Consider the following 16,875-nt stretch of genomic DNA (forward strand, 5'->3'; position numbering starts at 1 on the left):
AGCCCCCCGTGGGACAACCTGATCACCTTGTAACCTCCCCAGCGTTTAGAACAGGGCTTGGCACATAGTAAGCGCCTAATAAATGCTATCATTATTATTCTGTCACCTTGTTACTTCCCCAGCGCTTACAACAGTGCTTTGCACATAGTGCTTAACAAATGCCCTTATTTTTCTCTGTGCCTCAGTTTCCTCATCTGTAAAATGGGGATTAAGCCCCCCGTGGGACAACCTGATCACCTTGTAACCTCCCCAGCGCTTAGAACAGGGCTTGGCACATAGTAAGCGCCTAATAAATGCTATCATTATTATTACTATTATTATGAATAGCATCAAAGTGCTTGGATTAGCGTGGTGGCAGTTTGGCTGTGAGCCCACTGTTGGGTAGGGACTGTCTCTATGTGTTGCCAATTTGTACTTCCCAAGCGCTTAGTACAGTGCTCTGCACATAGTAAGCGCTCAATAAATACGATTGATTGATTGATTGATTTGGCTGAAGAGGAAAGGGCAGATTCTAGAAAGTGGGCACTCATCAGATCTGCATGGGGCAAAGGATATGTGTTTTTCCATTTTACAGATGAGGCAGCTGAGGCCCAGAGAAGTACAGTGACTTGCCCAAGGCCTCACAACAGACAAGTGGTCGAGCTGGGATTAGAACCCATGACCTTTCAACTCCCAGGCCCATGTGGTATCCATTACATCGTGACACCCCCCATCCTTCGGTCTTAGGGGGAACTATGGGCAGGTTTCAGCCAAAGCGTCTTTCACAGGAATTACCTTCAGTCTCCCTGACCTCCATGCAAATGCTAAGCGCTTAGTACAGTGCTCTGCACATAGTAAGCGCTCAATAAATACGATCGATGATGATGCAAACACATCTGAACTAATTACTGACCTCCGCTTTGCAAAATTAGTAAGGGTTGATGTTCATTGGGCAGAGAAAAGAGCATTTTAAAAACTGTCCCGAATGCAATATTAACCAATTGGTAGTATTTATTGAGCACTTACTGTGTGCAGAGCACCGTACCAAGCACTTGGGAGAACTTGACACTAAAATCGAGTTTTTATTTATTTATTTATTTTATTTGTGCGTGTTTATTCTATTTATTTTATTTTGTTAATCAATCAATCGTATTTATTGAGCGCCTACTGTGTGCAGAGCACTGTACTAAGCGCTTGGGAAGTACAAGTTGAGCGCTTGGGAAGTCCAAGTTGTTAATATGTTTTGTTGTCTGTCTCCCCCTTCTAGACTGTGAGCCCACTGTTGGGTAGGGACCGTCTCTCTATGTTGCCGACTTGGACTTCCCAAGCGCTTAGTACAGTGCTCTGCACACAGTAAGCGCTCAATAAATACGATTGATTGAATGAATGAATGACAAGTTGAGCGCTTGGGAAGTACAAGTTGTTAATATGTTTTGTTGTCTGTCTCCCCCTTCTAGACTGTGAGCCCGCTGTTGGGTAGGGACCGTCTCTCTGTGTGCCAACTTGGACTTCCCAAGCGCTTAGTACAGTGCTCTGCACACAGTAAGCGCTCAATAAATACGATTGATTGAATGAATGAATGACAAGTTGAGCGCTTGGGAAGTACAAGTTGTTAATATGTTTTGTTGTCTGTCTCCCCCTTCTAGACTGTGAGCCCGCTGTTGGGTAGGGACCGTCTCTCTGTGTGCCAACTTGGACTTCCCAAGCGCTTAGTACAGTGCTCTGCACACAGTAAGCGCTCAATAAATACAATTGAATGAATGAATGAATGACAAGTTGAGCGCTTGGGAAGTACAAGTTGTTAATATGTTTTGTTCTCTGTCTCCCCCTTCTAGACTGTGAGCCCACTGTTGGGTAGGGACCGTCTCTATATGTTGCTAACTTGGACTTCCCAAGCGCTTAGTACAGTGCTCTGCACACAGTAAGCGCTCAATAAATACGATTGAATGAATGAATGACAAGTTGAGCGCTTGGGAAGTACAAGTTGTTAATATGTTTTGTTCTCTGTCTCCCCCTTCTAGACTGTGAGCCCACTGTTGGGTAGGGACCGTCTCTCTATGTTGCCAACTTGGACTTCCCAAGCGCTTAGTACAGTGCTCTGCACACAGTAAGCGCTCAATAAAGACGATTGAATGAATGAATGAGACACAAACGCAGCCCCCAGGGAGCTTGCAGCCTCGGAGCGTGTGTCGTAGTCGGGGGGAAGGGGAGGGTCATCAAATTTGAGAGGCACAGTTAAAATCTGAACGTGAGCAGTCTTTTTCTTCCCCAGGGTCCCACCGCCTACGTGCTTACTTGTGAACACAATGAGTATTTGATATGGAATCCCAGCAGCGGGCAGTTTTATGGACAGTGTGATACATTCTGCCCTTTGCAAAGCATCGGCTGCTTGATCGGCCCCGACAACGTAAGTCCGTCTCATCCGATCATGGCCTTCTTCCAAGCTCCGGCCTCGGGCTCATACGGTCTTACTTTCTGATTGGCTTTATATAGGCCGGGTTCGGCCCGTTAATCATTTCTGATGAAAGGCCTTAAAAAGGGATATAAAATGATGCGCCGTCTCCAGTATCGTACCTTAGCGGTTTTGCCTTCCTGATGGCTGCGCGGACTGATGGCTCTTTCCAGGCCGATCTTCCCGACCGCACCAGGCCTCCGGGTTTCCGACAGTGTTGAGAGAATCCGGCGGTTGTTTTAGAAATCCCTGTAAAGGCAGAGACTTGACGTTTGAAGAAAATATCCAGCTCCCCGTGAGTTTAGGCGGGCGGCTTGCTGTTGAACCCCGGACATTTTACCGCCTTCTTGGGGAGACGTGCACTGCTTTTTCAGCAACGTTGGGCAGATTCAGCTCTGGGGCTGCTCGTGGAGAGGGGGACGCGGTGGTTGGGCCGCTGGGCCGGGCAGTGAACTAAGCGCCGGGGTGGGTACAAGCTAATAATCCACATCCCACGTCGTGGGGGGGGCTCAGTCTTAATCCCCAGTTTACAAATGAAGTGACTGAGGCTGAGGCGGGATTAGAACCCAGGCCCTCCTGCCCTCAGCCCATGCTCTTATCCACTGGGCCACGGTGGTTCCAGTTGTGCGGCCCGAGCTGAATCTAAGCTTTGGGGCTTCTGGTGACTTCCTCCCACTTGCCTTGGACTCATCTTTATGGGTTTCAAACTTTGGCAGAAAGGATCTTTTATAAGATAAAAAAGCCATTTTCAAGGCCAATATTTGCAACTGCCCAAAGCGTGCAACCTATTAATCGGTGATAGACCAACTTCTCGGTATCTAAGCTTTGGGGCTTCTGGTGACTTCCTCCCACTTGCCTTGGACTCATCTTTTTGGGTTTCAAACTTTGGCAGAAAGGATCTTTTATAGGATAAAAAAAGCCATTTTCAAGACCGGTATTTGCAACTGCCCAAAGCGTGCAACCTATTAATCGGTGATAGACCAACTTCTCGGTATCAAAGCTTTGGGGCTTCTGGTGACTTCCTCCCACTTGCCTTGGACTCATCTTTTTGGGTTTCAAACTTTGGCAGAAAGGATCTTTTATAAGATAAAAAAGCCATTTTCAAGGCCGGTATTTGCAACTGCCCAAAGTGTTCAACCTATTAATCGGTGATAGACCAACTTCTCGGTATCTATCAATTGCCAGAATGGAAACGCCTGGTGATTTAGAGATCTGCCATAGAGTATATATGTTTGTACATAGTTATTACTCTATTTAACTTGTACATATCTATTCTATTTATTTTATTTTGTTAGTATGTTTGGTTTTGTTCTCCGTCTCCCCCTTTTAGATTGTGAGCCCACTGTTGGGTAGGGACTGTCTCTATATGTTGCCAACTTGGACTTCCCAAGCGCTTAGTGCAGTGCTCTGCACGCAGTAAGCGCTCAATAAATACGATTGATGATGATGAGTACTAGGAGGGAATCCCGTTTTGGGCTCTGAGAGCTGATAAATGTCCATCCGTCCGTTTATTCCCAATTTTTAGATATGGTTCAATATCCAACAGTATGATTCTCCTCTAAGGATAAGTTTTGACCTCAGCAAGCCCAGACTATGGAAACCTTTCTTTTCAAGAAGCCTTCCCTATCCTGGCCTCTCCAGTGTGCAGGTACGTATAATCTGTTGTATTTGCGGCTACAGAACCCAGATAGTTATTACCGTGTATCCCGATTTAGGCAATGATGTGGTGGGGGGGATTCATCCATTCACTCAGTCGTATTTATTGAGCGCTGTGTGCAGAGCACCGTAATAAGCGCTCGGGAAGTACAAGTCGGCCACATATGGAGACGGTCCCTAAAGCCGGGAGCTTCTAAATTTTTAGTTTTACTTCAAAATACCTGATGTTCCCTCTCAGCACGGTGCTGTCGGGTGATATAATCACATCCACACTGTCTTTGGTTTCTAGCCCGACGCGTTGGTTTACCAGAGAACGGACCGAGCCGCTGCAGCAGAGCTTCAGGACAGGTAATTTCACGTGCCCTGCACTGGGCCCGGGCTTTTTCCTTCGGTCGCTGAACTCGGATCCCACGGGGAAAACCGGTTCAAGATGAATTTCAATAATAACGGTAACGATGGCATTTATTAAGCGCTTACTACGTGCCAAGCACTGCTCCTAAGCCGGCGAGGAAGCGGTAACGAGCTACCTAGGGGGTTTGGAGACGCTGTCCTTGGGACCCAAATGGGGCGGGAATGGGGTCATCATCAATCGTATTTATTGAGCGCTTACTGTGTGCAGAGCGAATGGGGTCATCATCAGTCGTATTTATTGAGCGCTTACTGTGTGCAGAGCACTGTATTAAGTCTTGGCACAGTTAGCGAAATCCTAGTTTCCTCATCCGTGCAGTGGGGCGAACATAAATTGTGAGCCCAGGACTGTCTGCTCTGATAACTTCACATCTTCCCCAGCGCAGAGGGAGTTCTTAATAAATGCCTTTATAAAAAACAATGAGCCTTGACAAGAGTTCCCACCAGCTGCTTTAACAGAGACCTCTAAGTGATCCAAAAAACATTTCCAGAGGGCATCTTTCCCCTGATGTTCCACCTCATCAACTCAGAGGAGAATCGGGAAAGAACAGTCTCGGGGCAGTGGTAATAACATTTTAACTTGAAAGCTGTTGAGAATCCGTTGCAGCCCCTCTTTCCTTGTTTTGGGTGATTCAATCAATCGGTCGTATTTATTGAGCGCTTACTGTGTGCAGAGCACTGGACTAAGCGCTTGGGAAGTACAAGTTGGCAACACATAGAGACAGTCCCTACCCAACAGCGGGCTCACAGTCTAGAAGGCAGGCTCACAGTCTAGAAGAGTCTTGTGAGAGTCAAGAAAGAGGCTTGTGAATATAGAATATAGAATAGAACATATCTATTCTATTTATTTTATTTTGTTAGTATGTTTGGTTTTGTTCTCTGTCCCCCCCTTTTAGACTGTGAGCCCACTGTTGGGTAGGGACTGTCTCTATATGTTGCCAATTTGGACTTCCCAAGCGCTTAGTACAGTGCTCTGCATCATCATCAATCGTATTTATTGAGCGCTTACTATGTGCAGAGCACTGTACTAAGCGCTTGGGAAGTACAAATTGGCAACAGATAGAGACAGTCCCTACCCAACAGTGGGCTCACAGTCTAAAAGGGGGAGACAGAGAACAAAATCAAACATACCAACAAAATATAGTGCATATTTACTATAGTACATATATACTATAGTATATAGTACTGCACATAGTAAGCGCTCAATAAATACGATTGATTGATTGTGAGAGTAACTAGTTAGTAACTCATTATCGAATGCTTTGAAAGGTACTGGAAAAAAAAATATCGGTGGCCTCAGCGGATGACCTGTTGGGAGTCAATTGTTTAAAACCCAATCTGCGTCCCAGGTATGTTTTTGGCTAATTGTAAAGAAAGGGCTTGTCGCCCCAAATAGGACCATTTGATTTTACAGGCTTGAAAAAATCCTCAAAGAGAAAATCATGGAATGGAGACCACGCCACGTAACCCGTTGGAATAGATACTGCACCTCCACCCTGCGTCACTTCTTGCCCCTGCTTGAAAAGAACCAAGGGAAAGACGTAGAAGATGATCACCAGGCGGAACTATTGAAGCAGCTGGGAGATTACAGGGTAAGAGCCTGCACAGGGCTCTTTATTTTTACCCAGAATTATGCTCATTGCGAGGAACTGTCATATTTCCTCCATAACGGCATTTATTAAGCGCTTACTATGTGCAAAGCACTGTTCTGAGCACTGGGGAGTTTACAGGGTGATCAGGTTGTCCCACGGGGGGCTCACAGTCTTAATCCCCATTTTCCAGATGAGGTCACGGAGGCCCAGAGAAGTGCAAGTCACACAGCTGACAAGTGGCGGAGCCGGGATTGGAACCCATGACCTCTGACTCCAAAGCCCGGGCTCTTGCCACTGGGCCATGCTGCTTCCCTGCTTCAGTGTCACGTTGAGAAGCAGCGTGGCTCAGCAGCAAGCGCACGGGCTTGTCGCTTAACTTCCCCGGCACTTAGAACAGTGCTTCACACATAGTAAGCGCTTAACAAATGCCATTATTATTATTATTATTATTATAACAAATGCCATCATTATTATTATTATAACAAATGCCATCATTATTGTTATTATTATTTCCTGAGCTAGTTTACCTCCTCCCTAATGTCTCATTAATGGATCTGGAGTTCACATATTTGACAATAAGCAGACCCTGCAGCTGTGCACGGCAGCACCAAACCTGTACACTTATTATTTCTGGACTTCTAGACTGTGAGCCCACTGTTGGGGAGGGACCGTCTCTATATAAATATATATAAAATATAAATCTATATAAATACGATTGATGATGATGACCATCTCTATATGTTGCCAACTTGTACTTCCCAAGCACTTTGTACAGTACTCTGCACACAGTAAGCGCTCAATACGATTGAATTCATTCATTCAATCGTATTTATTGCGCGCTTACTGTGTGCAGAGCGTTCATTCATTCATGAATGATTTCAAGCAGTACCTTCATTGAGTGTTTATATTGGGCAGAGCACTGTACCGAGCACTTGGGAGAGTACAACAGGTGGTAGATACATTCCCTACTCGTTTATTTATGCTTTTGCTATATTTTTAATGCTGCAAGAAGTCAATTGATATATATTTATATATATATATATATATACGTAAATACATAGATCATTCTTAAAATAATCTGGTAGATACATTCCCTACTCGCTTATTTATGCTTTTGCTATATTTTTAATGCTGCAAGAAGTCAATTGATATTATATATATATATATATATATATATATATATATATATATATATACACATACGTAAATACATAGATCATTCTTAAAATAATCTGGTACATTCCCTACTTGCTTATTTATGCTTTTGCTATATTTTTAATGCTGCAAGAAGTCAATTGATATATATATATATATATATATACACATATACATAAATACATAGATCATTCTTAAAATAATCTGACGACGACTCCTTTTTTCTTTTTCAGTTCTCTGGATTTCCCATTCACATGCCCTATTCTGAAGTGAAGCCTTTAATAGAGACTGTCTACAGCACCGGGGTTCACAATATTGATGCTTCTAATGTTGAATTTGCTCTAGCCGTTTATGTCCACGCTTACCCCAGAAACGTACTATCTGTATGGATCTACGTTGCCTCCCTCGTACGGAACAGATAAATGTTCCGCAGATAAGAGAAGCAGCATGGCTCAGTCGAAAGAGCCCGGGCTTGGGTTCTAATCCTGGCTCCGCCACCTGTCTGCTGTGTGACCCTGGGCAAGTCACTTAACTTCTCTGAGCCTCAGTTACCTCATCTGTAAAATGGAGATTCCCTGTGAGCCCCACATGGGACAACTTGATCGCCTTGTATCCACCCCAGCGCTTAGAACAGTGCTTTGCACATAGTAAGCGCTTAACAAATGCCATCACTATTATTATGATGGTGCACAATCAGGATAATAAGGAATACTTCTTAATACTGTTACCTTAGGAGAAAATCACGTGCATGGGGTGAAGCAATCTTCCATTATGAATTTGTAGATTTAAATATTTAGAGCTCATTTTTTTTTAGATGCCCAGTTATTACTCAGGATGAAAAAAATGGGTCTCTCGTTTTAATCAGTGGTATTTATTGAGCATTTACCGGTTGCAGAGCGCTGTTCTAAGAGCCTGTGAAAGTTCAACAAACTTGGTAGACACCTTCTGTGCCCACAATGAGCTTTAAACTGCAGGTATGGTTTTTAACCATGGCAGAAGCCACAGAATGTAAATGTGCTTTCCCCGTAAATGTCAAAATGACCCAGGCTGTATTATTTTTAAAACGTATCAGGAATGAACTGTAGGTCTGATTGAGTGCGTGATAATGGAAATGTCTTTTTAACCACATAGTGTGGACCACCGTAGGTGCACTGCCCCTTCTATACTGCTAATCAACGATAGCTAACTCGGGCCTTTTATAAGAGAAAAAGCTTCCAGCGCTTAGAACGGCATATAGCAAGGGCTTAACAAATGCCATCATCGTTATTATTATTAATAATCGTTTTATTGATCGGTTGATTTTAGAGATGTGCGAGTAAATAAATGATCTTTCTTACATTTTGTGTTTGGCAGCATGTTTGCTGTCATTCTCCCTGTCTAAGCACGGGTCACCTTTCCTTCCACCATGGCGTTCTTATGGCATCAGGAGACGGGGGGAGTGTCACAGCTTGGATTCAGCGTGAACAGGCTGATCGATTTAGACAGCTTCTTGTGCCACTGCAGCAACAGCCTCTCAGCTGACAGGAACAAGAGAAAGTTGGTCTTTTCCCCCTGAAATATCCCTCAAAAGGCAGGGTAGTTTACAATAAAAACAGCGGTAGCATTTAACCCCACCCGGGGCAGCCCCTGGCAGTGAGCCACCCATTCAAAAAGCGTCGATTTGATTTAGTCGTCACAGCAAAGCAGCTCTTCACACTCAATTCCCCTTTTTTACTGTGATTGCAAGCGGGCTGATCCATGATAAAAGCAAATAACAAGACCGTTCAACAAAGAGTATTTATTTATAAGGCTCAAGAGCTGTACTGAAGACCAAGAGACAAAGAAACTTTAGTCCTTATTTTCACATGAAATTAAACCTGTGGATAACATGACTTCAACATTCAAATAAAAAACAAGGTATCAGTGAAGTCCTCCAAGTAGTTTTCTGTTTATACATTTGTTCCTACGATCGCAAATTTCTAACTCGATTTGGTGGAAACACAGGCCCCCCCTCTGAAACGCCAGATGCAGGGCTCCGGCTGAGTGAAGTACAGAGCCGGTTTTCGGGAACCATGGTCAAGATTTCTTTAAGCACTACTTTAAATCTGGGTTGACAGATGGCATCTCGAGGAAGTGAATGTTAGGGGAAAGCGACCGGTAACCCTAATTTTGCATGGGAAGGAAGGGTTTGGAAAGTGTTTCTGACACACATCTTAAGAAGTACTCTGCAAAGCATGTGCAGGTTATTTGGAGATTCTAGAGAAACAGAGGGTCCCACTTCAGAACAATCCAAAATAGAGTCCAGGGCCCTTTCCAGCAGATGATGCCCGCCCCCACCCCACTCCTCCCGCCCAAAATAAAAAAAAAAACCTGATGAGACGGTTCCCCCATGCTACCCAAAAGCCTACCTTTCCATACCCAAATGACATTTGTGTGAGAAACTGTAACAACACTGTACAATTTTACTGTGGGTTGAAGACTGCTGAAGTTATTAGAGGAAGGGGCCCAAGTAAAACAAGTCACACCCAAAAGGATTGTTAACACAAGAGGTGTATTGTACGGTAAGTAAAGTGCATGAAAGGAAGCCTGCTCAGCTAAATGAAGTAGACAAAGATCAGAAGTCAAGGGTCATTCGCCAGAACGGCAGCAGGCTCGAAAACCACACTGCAAATTCTGGCATCCACTGGCGGTTTCGGCATGAGGACCTGTATAAAAACAGAACAAATGTGAAAAGACGAAGGGGTTAAGGACATCTGAGGGCGAGCAAGACCAACTGCTTCATTTTACAAGGAACGCTATGGGATTCATTTATAACATTAGGTCACTATAATGGTCACATTATTTTTTAATGGCATTTATTAAGCACTTACTATGTGCACATTTCAACTAATCAAGGAAAGCTTCCCCATAGGTTAAAAAAACCCATTATCTCTGACGTGAGGCAAAAAAGGTAAAGATCACTGAAATAATATGGTCCAGACATCTGAAAAATAAGCAGTTCAAGTCACTTCAACAACATATTGAATAGCTTACAATAGTGAACACAACTAAACTGATGTTATTTTAGACCACAGAAATCTTGTGCTATCTGGAATAAACTGATGAAGTACAGTATGTGGCTAGTTTTGTGTGTGTGTGTGTGTTTTTTACAGTGAATGTAATATATTAACATCTTGGGCTTTTAATGAAAGGACAACAACGAACCAGACAAATATCTGCAACAGCAGCTTCATAAGCATTCCTAGAACCTGGATAGGCAGAACACTTTTCAAATAAGAATGAAAGGGACCTACGAAAACATACTAAACTTTGTAAGCACCATGCCTGAGGCAAAGGTATATAATGCGTGAATTTGGTACCTAGCAATGTAATCAATGATATTTATTGAGTGCTCACTATGTGCAGAGCACTGTATTAAGTGCTTGGGAGAGTTTAATACAACAACAGAGCTTGACACATAGTAAGTGCTTAACAAATACCATCATCAATCATATTTATTGAGCGCTTATTATGTGCAGAGCACTGTACTAAGTGCTTGGGAAGTACAGATTGGCAACATATAAAGACAGTCCCTATCATCATCATCATTATTATTATTTTTAATTAGCAGGCATGTTCCCTGCCCATAGGGCACGTACAGGAAGACTTTAGGGTCTTGGCAACTTTTTTTAATGGTTCAAAGTTTCATCAAAAACGACTGCAGTAAAACACAGCCCCTGTGCCATATTCCCACTGTATGCAGTTAGCAACAGGTGAGACCCAACCCTACTATACCAAAATAGTAAGAGCAGTTAATTCCATGTCTTCAGGCAGCTGTGAGGCTCCCACTCAAAAACAAACAGTAAACTCATTTTGCTGTGCTACGTTTGACATTTTGAACTGAACACGTTTCTCCATATATAGCTATCGTGGAAATAAACTGACCAAACCAGGAAGATAACTTTCAATGGTTTATAACCTCTGCTTTTCAGATGTTTCTTAATGGGCAAAAGTCCATAAATCATCCTTTACTGGGGGGGAAAAAAAAACCTCACCGAAACATTAATAGCTCAGCAAACAAAATCGCATTACAGTAACAGCAACCAGGTGATTCTAGATTTGTTTGTGAACCTGTGGGTTTGTAAGGCTGCAACTAGCTAAGCTTCATTTAGGGAGCCAAAAAGATAGACCCAAGAATGAATATATGTTACAGAGGTTGGGTTTGCAAGCCGGTCAACGGCCATCTCAATTTGCAAGCCGGTCAACGACCATCTCAACTGGAACATTAAAGCCGTTCTACGGGCCAAATTCAAAAGAAGCGCTCTAAACATAGCACGGGTTTCGGCGTGTTGGTGTCTGGCGGTAGCAAGCCCTGCCGTCTGACTTGGTGACTGCCTACCACCACCTGTGGGAAAAGAGAACTGTGTGCCGCTTTCAATACCAAGTCCAAAATGCTGCATCTCATCTCCACCCCAATTCCTCCTGTGAAAAACTTTAGTCGGGCATCTTCCCAAATGAATAATATGCAGGCGAAATGCTCTAGGCAAATGGTAAGTAAATTTTAGGTAGCCATCTAATGCAACGCTTTCAGAAATACTCTCCAGAAGTGGGCTAATCAAAGCATCCTAGAGAGGGAAAGAGCGAGAACTAGTGAATTATTTGGGATAACTGAGTGGAAAGAAAAACAGATTTAATTTCCGGGTGATTTTTCGTTAGTTCACTTACTAAAAAGACTCGCTCTCCTCCTCGGTTTCACTTGTGCCCTTCTGTGGCTAGCTGGCTCTACTTACCTTCACTTACCTTCATTCCACTTTAACTTAAATTAGAAACATAAAACAGCAAACCATCTGAGATTGGTTCATCTAGGATGTTATGTTTGTAGATATACACGGTTTTATGCAAATCAGAAAAATATTTTAGTGATCTGCACTTAACTATCACCAAGGGGAAATACACGCAAACTCCATTCCATGAATGGGAAATGGAGAAAAGTGACTGCCAACGACGATCTTCCAAATGTAAAAAGTACCATCGCTACACCGGTATCTTTCCTGATCATCATCCACCAGGACTCGGTCCCCAAAGCTATGCCCACATTTCTCAATCGATTGTTTTTTCATTACCAACACGGCCAGTGGTGGTAGCTGGAAAAGAAAATAATCTCACCCTGTCACCGATCCTCTGAGTTCAGGAATCAATCGATCGACGGCATTTACTGAGCGCTTACTGTGTGCGGAACACTGTACTAAGTGCTTGGGCGAGTAGAATATAATAGAGCTGGTAGAAGCGTTCCCTGCTCGGAAAAATCACTTCAGTGGCTTACTTTACTCACTGATGGAAAGAATCAACTGAACTATCTGCTCCAGGGAGATGAATAACTAAACAATTAGGACAGACAGTTGTCTACTTCTTAAAGACATCCGTGGTGGGAGACCACCTTCTTCCTACCTGACTCCAAAGCTGACTTTCTTTTTTATGCCTAATCAACTCTCCCACTTTCTTTAAGCCCCTTTCCCAGTCCCAAGCGGACATGACCAACATCCTGTCCATTAAACTCCCGAGTGTTCTTGAAGACCTCTAGTATCGAAGCATCCCTTAGCCTTCTCTTCTCGAGGCCTAAAGATCCCTTTCGTCTTTCTGTGTAGGTATCTGCTGTCAATTATCCTGACACATTTCTAAGGATCTTCTTCAATTTTAAACTGTAGTGGGCAAAACTGGACACAATTACCTAAGGAAGGCAGAATAAAACAGAAAGAACATTCCTGACTTTTTGACTTGCCCCAGCAGGAAAACAGGTTCTTCTGAAGAAAGTCGGTTCACAATGTTGAGTTCAGTAAGTCTTTCGGTCATTAAAGTAGTCCCGCAATAATTCTGGCATAATTCAGGTGCTTCTCTCTCTCTCTCTCTCAAAGTCAGTTTTATTACCATATTATAGCTTAAGTTGTGATTTATTTTGATGCTTTAACTTGGAATATGTTTCTTTCAAATGCAGACCAGGCAGGCTTATTGTTTCTAAGGCTACATGTGGAATAATAATAATAATAATAATAATGGCATTTATTAAGCGCTTACTATGGGCAAAGCACTGTTCTAATAATAATAATGGCATTTTTATTAAGCGCTTACTATGTGCAATGCACTGTTCTAAGCACTGGGGAGGTTACAAGGTGATCAGGTTGTCCCACGGAGGGCTCACAGCCTTAATTCCCATTTTACAGATGAGGGAACTGAGGCCCAGAGAAGTTGTGACTTGCCCAAAGTCACACAGCTGACAATTGGCAGAGCTGAGATTTGAACCCATGACCTCTGACTCCAAAGCCCGTGCTCTTTCCACTGAGCCACGCTGCTTCTCACAGCTAAATATCAACTGCCCCCAAATGCCCGCTGAAATACGGTTTCGAGGGTGCTGTGGCAAAACTGGCGTTTTGCAAACGGATAAAAGGATAAGAAAACTTTCTGGAACAATTTTGAGGTGGCAGCTTGTCCCAAGGTCACGTTCAGGAAGAGACTGTATCGGAACATCACTGCTTTGAGGCTAATGGCTGGAAATCAAGCGTTTCATGGAAGAAACTGTCAGTCACACAAATGCTTGAACCAAGCCTCACCAACGGAGGCCCTTTTAAGGGCTGCCAGTCCGTTTACACCACGCTGCGCCACGTCTGCAGGGAATGGCACAACTCTGGGGCTTAATTATAGGTGCTGCCAATCTTGCCTAGGGAACTCTTTACCTGGGTTTTATACCACAGCTGGATCTTTTCACACAACGAATCATGGGTTTCAAGAATTAAGCCGCACACCAGAAAGGCCAACGTATGCTTCTTCAAGAGAAGAAAATAATTTTCAGTCATTTTGACTAAAATCTCGGCGGGGGGCGGAGGAAATTCACTTAACCAATGTTCTTATCGGTCAGCTAAACACAATCTGAATGGGTCAGAAGCTGGATACGGCCTTCCACACTGAAAATGTAATACGACTGTGATGATGTTGGCAATGGGGCAACAGCCTGAACAAGTGTTCTACGGACCCCAGGGAATCAGAGTTTCTGAATACAGGTGCGGATCCTCCCTCATCCTAGAAATCAGCTATGCCAATTGCACCTAAAAACCACCCCCTCTGACAGATAATCCGCTGAAGTCAATTCCAGGAACAGTGACACTTCAATCTGCTGCTGCAAAACTCAAGAAAGCGCTGTTCTCCAAGGGGATCCGGGGACCCCAGGGCTGTAGGTTAGTGCTGGGAGCCTCCCTGCGGGCTGGAGCTGTGCTGAGAAAAGAATTAATCCCAGTTTAATTAACTAGAGGACCTGGTCATTTGAGTTCAATCATTGGTATTCAACGAGCTCTTCCTATAAGCAAGGGCGCGGGACTAAGTGCTTGAGAGAGTACACCCAACCGAGTTGGTAGACGTGTTCCCTGCCCACATCGGGCTTACAGTCTAGAAGGGAAGACGGACATTAATTAACAAATAAATAAATTACGGATGTGAACATAAATGCCGTGGGGCTGAGGTGTGGGGTGAAGAAAGGCTGCAAATCTAAAGGCAAAGGCGACACAGGAAGGAGTGGGAGAAGAGGGAAGGAGGGCCTCTTGGAGAAGGTATGGCTTCAATAAGGCTTTGAAAGTGCGGAAAGTGATTGACTGCCGGATAGGAGGAGGGAGGGTGCTACAGGCCACAGGCAGGACGTGGGTGGGAGGTCTCAGTAAGGCTTTAAAGGTGGGGAGAGTGATCGTCCGCCAGATATGAACAGGGAGGGTGTTCCAGATCACCGTAGATGTGAGCGGTCACAACAGAGTTGGTAGACATGATTCCTGCCCTCAAGGAGCTTACAATCTAGTGAGGATACAGCCATTAAAACAAATTACATCTGGGGGTTGTTTCCAGATGCCCCCTCAGTTCTCAAGACAGTTTGAAATCACTCCAGTAAAGGCTCAGGCTAAGCTAGGGTCTAGTGACAGACTTCGAGAAGACAGCCACCTAAAAGTCCACCGAAACTGACCCATTAAGAGGAACCTGCAGAGTGGAAGACCAATAATGACAATAGTAATAACGGCATTTGTTAAGCACTTGCTGTGTGCCAGGCACTACACTAAAGCACTGAGGTAGATACATGATAATCAGGTTTGACACAGTCCCTGTCCCTAACTGGGCTCACAGTCTGAGTAGGAGGGAGAAAAGATAATGAATCCCCAACAGAGAAGTTAAGTGGCTTGGCCAAAGCCAAACAGCAAAACGGTGGCAGAGCCAGGGTTAGAACCCAGGTCTCCTGATTCCCAGGCTCAAGGCTCTTTCATTAGGCGGTACACCTTCTCCAAAACAACCAATCAATGGTATTTATTAAGCGCTTACTGTGTGCAGAACACTGGGCTAGGCTCAAAAGCAGACTCCAGAAGGACCTGGAAATGGAAGTGGGAAGAGAGCCCCCGGCTTGTTCCAGATTGTGAAGGGAGCAGCGAGAGCCTTGGAAGGCGTTGGGCCCCACATTCCGCCGGGACAATTCAATCGTATTTATTGAGTGCTTACTGTGTGCAAAGCACTGTACTAAGCACTTGGGAAGTACAGGTTGGCAACATATAGAGATGGTCCCTACCCAATAGTGGGCTCACAGTCTAGAAGGGGGAGACAGACAACAAAACAAAACATATTAACAAAATAAAATAAATAGAATAGATAGGTACAAGTAAAATAGAGTAATAACTATGTACAAACATACATACATATATACAGGTGCTGCGGGGAGGAGGAGGAGGTAAGGAGGGGGGGGACGGGGAGGGGGAGGAGGGGGAGAGGAAGAAAAGGGCTCAGTCTGGGAAGGCCTCCTGGAGGAGGTGAGCTCTCAGTAGGGCCTTGAAGGGAGGAAGAGAGCTAGCTTGGCGGAGGGGCAGAGGGAGGGCATTCCAGGCCAGGGGGATGACGTGGGCTGGGGGGTCGACGGCGGGACGGGCGAGAACGAGGCACGGGGAGGAGATGAGCAGTGGAGGAGCGGAGGGTGCGGGCTGGGCTGGAGAAGGAGAGAAGGGAGGGGAGGTAGGAGGGGGTGAGGGGATGGACAGCCTTGAAGCCCAGGGTGAGGAGTTTCTGCCTGATGCGCAGATTGATTGGTAGCCACTGGAGATGTTTGAGGAGGGGAGTAACATGCCCAGAGCGTTTCTGAACAAAGACAATCCGGGCAGCGGCATGAAGTATGGATTGAAGTGGGGAGAGACAGGAGGATGGGACATTGAAGAGGAGGCTGATACAGTAATCCAGACAGGATAGGATGAGAGCTTGAACGAGCAGGGTAGCGGTTTGGATGGAGAGGAAAGGGTGGATCTTGGCAAAGTTGCGGAGCTGAGACCGGCAGGTTTTGGTGACGGCTCGGATGTGAGGGGTGAACGGGACAGCAGAGTCGAGGATGACACCAAGGTTGCGGGCTTGTGAGATGGGAAGGATGGTGGTGCCGTCAACAGTGATGGGAAAGTCAGGGAGAGGGCAGGGTTTGGGAGGGAAGACAAGGAGTTCAGTCTTGGACATGTTGAGTTTTAGGTGGCGGGCAGACATCCAGATGGAGATGTCCTGAAGGCAGGAGGAGATGCGAGATAATAATAATAATAATACTGATGGCATTTATTAAGCGCTTACTGTGTGCAAAGCACTGTTCTAAGCGCTGGGAGGTTACAAGGTGATCAGGTTGTCCCA

General features: G+C 44.7%; 2 protein-coding genes across 3 annotated transcripts in view; one reads left to right on the top strand and one right to left on the bottom strand.

Moving 5' to 3' along the window:
* Positions 1–7,726, top strand: part of CC2D2A (coiled-coil and C2 domain containing 2A) — a 185,507-nt gene extending 177,781 nt beyond the window's left edge. The window contains exons 34-38 of one of the 2 annotated variants that reach the window (XM_038745219.1): positions 2,252–2,386; positions 3,957–4,079; positions 4,377–4,435; positions 5,910–6,087; positions 7,476–7,726. In XM_038745219.1, coding sequence (XP_038601147.1) covers positions 2,252–2,386; positions 3,957–4,079; positions 4,377–4,435; positions 5,910–6,087; positions 7,476–7,664 — 684 coding nt within the window. In that variant the 3' untranslated portion in view covers positions 7,665–7,726. The remainder of the gene's footprint in view (positions 1–2,251; positions 2,387–3,956; positions 4,080–4,376; positions 4,436–5,909; positions 6,088–7,475) is intronic. The other variant, XM_038745218.1, reaches the window with a different exon arrangement.
* Positions 7,727–9,004: 1,278 nt separating this feature from the next.
* The window catches only part of FBXL5 (F-box and leucine rich repeat protein 5), a 77,236-nt gene continuing 69,365 nt past the window's right edge, over positions 9,005–16,875 (bottom strand). The window contains exon 11 of the mRNA XM_038745531.1: positions 9,005–9,926. Coding sequence (XP_038601459.1) covers positions 9,850–9,926 — 77 coding nt within the window. The 3' untranslated portion in view covers positions 9,005–9,849. The remainder of the gene's footprint in view (positions 9,927–16,875) is intronic.

Source organism: Tachyglossus aculeatus, chromosome 4 (assembly GCF_015852505.1).
Source record: "Tachyglossus aculeatus isolate mTacAcu1 chromosome 4, mTacAcu1.pri, whole genome shotgun sequence".
Taxonomy (NCBI): Eukaryota; Metazoa; Chordata; class Mammalia; order Monotremata; family Tachyglossidae; genus Tachyglossus; species Tachyglossus aculeatus.